The following is a 5,676-nucleotide window of genomic DNA, read 5'->3' on the forward strand; positions in this document are numbered from 1 at the left end:
TCAGGAAAATTGTAAGAGACCGCAGCCATCCCAACAATTGACTCAATGGACAGTGCCACTTTATACACACCATACTGCACATGGAAACTTTAAGGACAATCATTAAAACCATACGCATGTATGTATATACACATATGTATATTTTCCACATATATTTTCATATTTTATATAGTTTTTATATAGTTTGTACTATTTATTTATCTACCTCCTTTTGGTTTTCTTTGATTCCATTCCTTTTTATTTTTAATTATTTATTTATTTTACCAGACAGATGTAAATAGCATTTCACTGCATGTCATACTCTGTATGTATGTGTATGTGACAAATAAAATTTAATTTAACAATAATAAAATAATAACAATAATAATACCCACTCCTGCATAGACATCATTAAAAAGTGAATCATATAGTTGTGTGTTAGTGTAGTAACTATATTTAAATGAAAACATCACTAATATCTGAATACATGTAATTTTTTATTATATGTACATTATATATACATACATATTGTATTTTTTTTAACAATCAACATTTCTAGAAAGCAGCTGTTCAGAAATCTGGTTGTAGATTTAGTTCCCTAATGAGCAATTTAGAGACAACGGTGTTGAGATGATAAAGTCCCTGAGATGATGGATGTGTTGAAAGTGTTCAACATGGGCAGGCTGTGATTGAGTGCTGAGATGAGCACAGGACTGTCTTTAATTTCTTTATTCTTTAATTGTCTTTAGAGAAGCAGCAGCAGCTCTGAGCTACAAATGTGTCCTAGTGACAAAATTCCAGTGAAGAAATGAGAATATAAAGTCATGATGAAAATTAGGACCATGTGGTAAGAAAGATCTGAATGCATGGAAAACTGACCCCTAGTAGCACTTCATCTGACCGATTCTTAAAAGCAATGTTCATGTTAATGACTCATTTATTGTCAGGTAATCTTTCACAGGTGTGTCTTTGAAGCTTTTACAGGTGTGTAATCTTTCTCAAAACTGCCTAAAGGTCAGAGAATTATTTTTGGTAACTGTGAGATTATTGAGTAGTTACTGCATACTCATAATTATTACTCAGTTTACTAAATTAAACTTTAGATGAATCAATTGGAAAATAGTCAGACTTCCGTAACTGAAAAAGAAGTCTAATAAAAGTTGGATAAAACTTGGACATAATGTGCTCTGGAGTATGAATTTCAGGACAATAAAGCTCTATGGCTGGAATAAAAAGGTGACATTATATTGTGTAATTTCCTTTCTTATCTTTTGTCTTTTGCTATTATGTCTTTTTTGACATAAATCTGTGCTATGTCATTTACAATTAAACCCCAGTGATCAACTCCATATCCACCCTGATCCTGACCTGTAGACAGTAATATTCATTCATTCATTTTCTAAAGCTTAACCGAACTTCTCGGGTCACGGGGAGCCTGTGCCTATCTCAGGCGTCATCAGGCATTGAGGCAGGATACACCCTGGACGGAGTGCCAACCCATCCATTGGAGTGCCATGGTAGGTTGATTGGCATCTCTGGAAAATTGTCCGTAGTGTGTGAGTGTGTATACAGTAATAACTAAAACTTTATCAGTGATCATGTGTGTTAATGTATACAGCAGTAAGATTAAGTAGGAACATGTTTATTGGAACAGTTTGTCTCACTGGATATTTTTGATCTCAGAGCTCTGAGTGCTTCAGCATGGTGGTTCGCTCCTCTCTCTTCGGAAGAGGGATGTTTCCTATTGGAGAAGAAAGGGAAGTGTTTATTTTGAATTATTACTGCCAGCAGCACAGTTGGTTTCTGCTATGTGTATTTTACAGGTGTGCTGGAGAAAGGAAAGTGACATTAGGTGTAAAGGTAACGGTTACGTGAAGGGGAATTCCAATTTAAACGATCCACACAACACATTCCTGAGCTGGGACTGTTATTGCACAATGGAGAAGGTGCCAGTAGGTGGCTTCAGAAAGGAAATCAAAACACAACACCAGGAAATAAAGGATCTGTTTCATTTGTCCAGAAATTCCAAGATTACCTCAAGATTATAAGTCAGCAATTAAATAATTAAGATTTAACTCTTTGTATTTGGATATTTTATCATCCTCTTGTTTATAACTCCTAAATCTTTCCAGACTTTTTCAGATATTTCTCTTTGCTAAGCACATAAAGCTCTGATGTGAGATAAATAATTTTAGCATAAGAGAACATATTGCTTGAATATGAACCTGTGTGTGTGTGTGTGTGTGTGTGTGATTGAGTTTAGTCTGCTGACCTGGAGGTGCTACAAAATATTCCTCTTCTGTGATTCTGGAGAGTCGAAGAAGTTCCTCTGCGCAGTTTCCCTCAGTTACTGTGTCTTCTCTCAGATACAAAGCTCTAAGACACAAAGACAAACTCTCGTGGATCTGTGCCTTATCATACTTATCACAAAATAACACTAGAATAATAATAGCAACAAATTTTAATTTATTTAAAAAATACTGATATTGAGCCATGACATGAATCTGAATCAATGTAACTTTCCAAGGAAATCTCTTTTACTGACACACTTTTTTAAATTTGTTGTTATTGCGTGGTGCCTGAAAAAGTGTACTTCAACATATTTGATTAAGAATACAGTGGTACCTCGAGATACGAGTTTAATTCGTTCCAGAACCGAGCTCGTAAGTCAATCGGCTCGTATCTCAAACAAATTTCTCCCATTTAAAATAATTGAATTTGATTTAATCCGTTCCGGACCTATGAAAAATCCCCAAACCATTGTAAATTGTGAATAAATATATGTTTTTAAATAACAAATAAACATGTATAATTAACAAATACATAACAAAATATGAAATAAAGAAATAAAAGAGTTATTTAGCATAATAGTCTTACCTTGGAGACAGACGAGTGCGGCTAACGAAGGTGAACGGCGAGGAGGAGGGAGGGAGGAAGGGATGCAGGCACTCTAGACACGTACGGCGCTTTTTTAGAACTTAAAACTATTTTCGTAACTTTAAATCTAAAACTACACTTTACTTATTTCAAATGAAAGAAAAAACTTAAAACAATGCACTTAACTTTAAACTTAAACTAAGCTTAACATTTACGTAAATTTAATCATTACTTGTTTTTGCCTACTTGGCTGCACTTTTCTTTCTTTTGCGAGTGAGCGAGAGATGCTCTCGGATGATGCTCGACCCTGCGCGCCAACTAGCGGGACGCTCCGGAAACACGGCTCGTATCTCGGATTTGGGCTCGTATCTTGAACGAAAATATGGCCCGAGCTCCGGCTCGTATCTCGAAAAACTCGTATGTTAGGCTGCTCGTATCTCGAGGTACCACTGTATAACACACACACACACACACACACACACACACACACACACACACACACACACACACACACACACACGCACACACACACATGCACACCTGTCCTCTAGAACAGAATCCATTGGTTTCACACCGTCTGTGTCAATGACATGGAGCTGATCAGCGAAGCGAATGGATTTCTCCAGACACTCAACACCTTCCTGGCTGCCAAAGTCTACAAGAGCAAGTCTCTCCAACTTATCCACAAGGTCCAGAGAGACTTTAGTAGGCTGTAGAACAAAACAGGAAAAAAAATAGCTTTACCAAAAGTGCCATGACAAAGATCATGTTACCTGAAGACATTTCTATTATTTGTGAAACAATATACAAAATGTTATATCTACAATATCAATGATATCTAGATAAACAGGGATGGATTATTTTTCATTCATTTTTTACATCAAATTAGCATTTTTTTAATGTGACAAACAGAGTTTAGGTGAAGTCTTTTGTGTCTAAGATGTATAGAGACGTTTACGCTGTAAGACATATTGCAAAGATTAGAAGAGAGAAACTAGTATTATGGAGTAGATAATAGCAAAATATTCTGAAGTTATTCAGAGATGATTTGAAGATAATTCAAATCAGAAACAGAAATGAAATGGCTGAAATGTTAATGTAAAGGTTTTAGTTCTTTTTGTGCAATTGTGATGTAGTTTGGGTGGATATTTTTCGATATTTTTATCTTCTGGCAAGAATATGAACAAAAACAGTGCTTTTCTATGAACCGTACAGAAGGAAGTTGCCTCTCAGCTACTGGCTCCCATGTAGGATATTGTGGGACCTAAAAGAAACACAAACACAGTAATATTCAAAATCTTTTTTTCCCCCACAACCAGTCACCTTAAAGCAAAGTAAACATGTAACGTCACTGTGAAAAGTGACCATGTAAAACAGGTTCTGTATATAAACACCAAGCCCAGTAGAATAACATCCCAGAACAGAATATCATAACATAAATTCTTAGATTCATGCAAAATATTTCAGACACACTGAATAATTATCTGAAAGAAGTGACGTTTTTTAGTTCCTGAATTTCCTGCAAGTCCTCATAGGCTTTGACTTTTTTTTTTTTTTTACCTTTGAAATGAACCCTGGCTGACTTGAGCTTATCCAGCGGCACCACTGTGCTCTCCTGCCCCAGTGAGACGCGCAGTGTGTGGGAAGCTCTGCTGGGACACACCGAGGATGTGAAGGCCGCGGCGGCGGTGGTCGGTTTAACCATCGCAACGTGCATGTTGTAATATTCCGCTCCTGCGCTGTGTTCCTTAAAGCCATTGCTCTTAGTAAATGCTCAAAAGAACACATAAAACTATACCTAACGTAGGCGCTGTGAAACGTGTACTCATAAAGCGCTTGCGCGCCACAAACCAGTTCCCCGAAACATATGAATCTAGAAGTTATCAAATTTGTGTGATACATAAAAAGAAATTTACATACACACAGCATTCAGAAGCCCGGATAGCTCAGTCGGTAGAGCATCAGACTTTTAATCTGAGGGTCCAGGGTTCAAGTCCCTGTTCGGGCGGTATTTCTTTTCTTTACCAGAGGAAAAAAGTAGATCCTATTTTCCTCCTTGGCTTGTAATAATAATAAGTTTAAAGGCATTTACTGTTGATATTGCAGAAAATGTTGACTGTCCAATCTTCCATATTCACACAGCTCTTTACTGGTGTCATATCACACCAGCACAAGTTTTTACCTGAATATCACACTCCAAAACTGAGATATGAGGCATTAATTTCCCCACTAATTACATTTATTTAAATATACAGATATTGAGTGAGTTTTGAGCCTCATATCTCAGTTTAGAAGATGATAGACAGAAACAAAAAACTGCAGTGTATGGTTTGAAGCTGAGATATGAGATATCAATTTCCCCACTAATAACATTCATTAAACTATACAGATATTGAACGAGCTTTGAGTCTCATGTCTCAGCTTTAGTGTGTGACAAAACAAAACACATTATCGTGCATGTCTTGACCACAGTAATCCATTTTGTGAATTTGGGGAAAATCTATTAAAGTCAATATTTTCACCCTATAAAGCTCTGTTTTGACTTGGGACATTGTGCCATAAACAGGAGCACAAGTTTCATCTGAAAATCAAACTCCAAAGCTAAGTCGGACAAATACATTTCTTAAGCTGCTATAATTACACACACACACTGTAATCACACACTCATTATGACACCAGCAGCTCCTGTCAGTCACTGAAAAATGATGTGAGATCAGAAAATAGTATTTTAGTTATGACTGTGGAAAGTAGAGAGTAACCAAACATCCCATAAATGTGTGTAATTTTCCGTGTCATTATAATAAAAACACCATTCCAATA

At 36.4% G+C, this 5,676-nt stretch overlaps 1 protein-coding gene and 1 non-coding gene across 2 annotated transcripts; one reads left to right on the forward strand and one right to left on the reverse strand.

The window, feature by feature from the left end:
• Positions 1–459: 459 nt before the first annotated feature.
• On the reverse strand, positions 460–4,807 carry LOC113638646 (glutamyl-tRNA(Gln) amidotransferase subunit C, mitochondrial-like). The gene is made up of 5 exons (XM_027140017.2): positions 4,417–4,807; positions 4,070–4,120; positions 3,397–3,566; positions 2,252–2,355; positions 460–1,720 (listed from the first exon to the last, which is right to left on the reverse strand). Exons 1-5 carry the CDS (start codon positions 4,783–4,785, stop codon positions 1,659–1,661), a joined length of 756 nt encoding a protein of 251 aa, XP_026995818.2. The 5' UTR covers positions 4,786–4,807; the 3' UTR covers positions 460–1,658.
• trnak-uuu lies at positions 4,792–4,864 on the forward strand. Its single transcript has one exon. It is a non-coding gene; the product is annotated as a tRNA-Lys (tRNA).
• Positions 4,865–5,676: the final 812 nt, after the last annotated feature.

The sequence above is a fragment of the Tachysurus fulvidraco genome, chromosome 9 (genome assembly GCF_022655615.1).
Source record: "Tachysurus fulvidraco isolate hzauxx_2018 chromosome 9, HZAU_PFXX_2.0, whole genome shotgun sequence".
Lineage (NCBI taxonomy): Eukaryota > Metazoa > Chordata > Actinopteri > Siluriformes > Bagridae > Tachysurus > Tachysurus fulvidraco.

Excerpts from the sequence above, each read along its gene's own strand:
- LOC113638646 (XM_027140017.2), bottom strand. The coding sequence starts at position 4,785 with ATGCTGTGTGTATGTAAATTTCTTTTTATGTATCACACAAATTTGATA. Across the intron at positions 2,356-3,396 it reads GATTCTGTTCTAGAGGACAG|AGCTTTGTATCTGAGAGAAG; the intron begins GTGTGCATGTGT and ends TTTGTGTCTTAG. Across the intron at positions 1,721-2,251 it reads ATATTTTGTAGCACCTCCAG|GAAACATCCCTCTTCCGAAG; the intron begins GTCAGCAGACTA and ends CTTCTCCAATAG.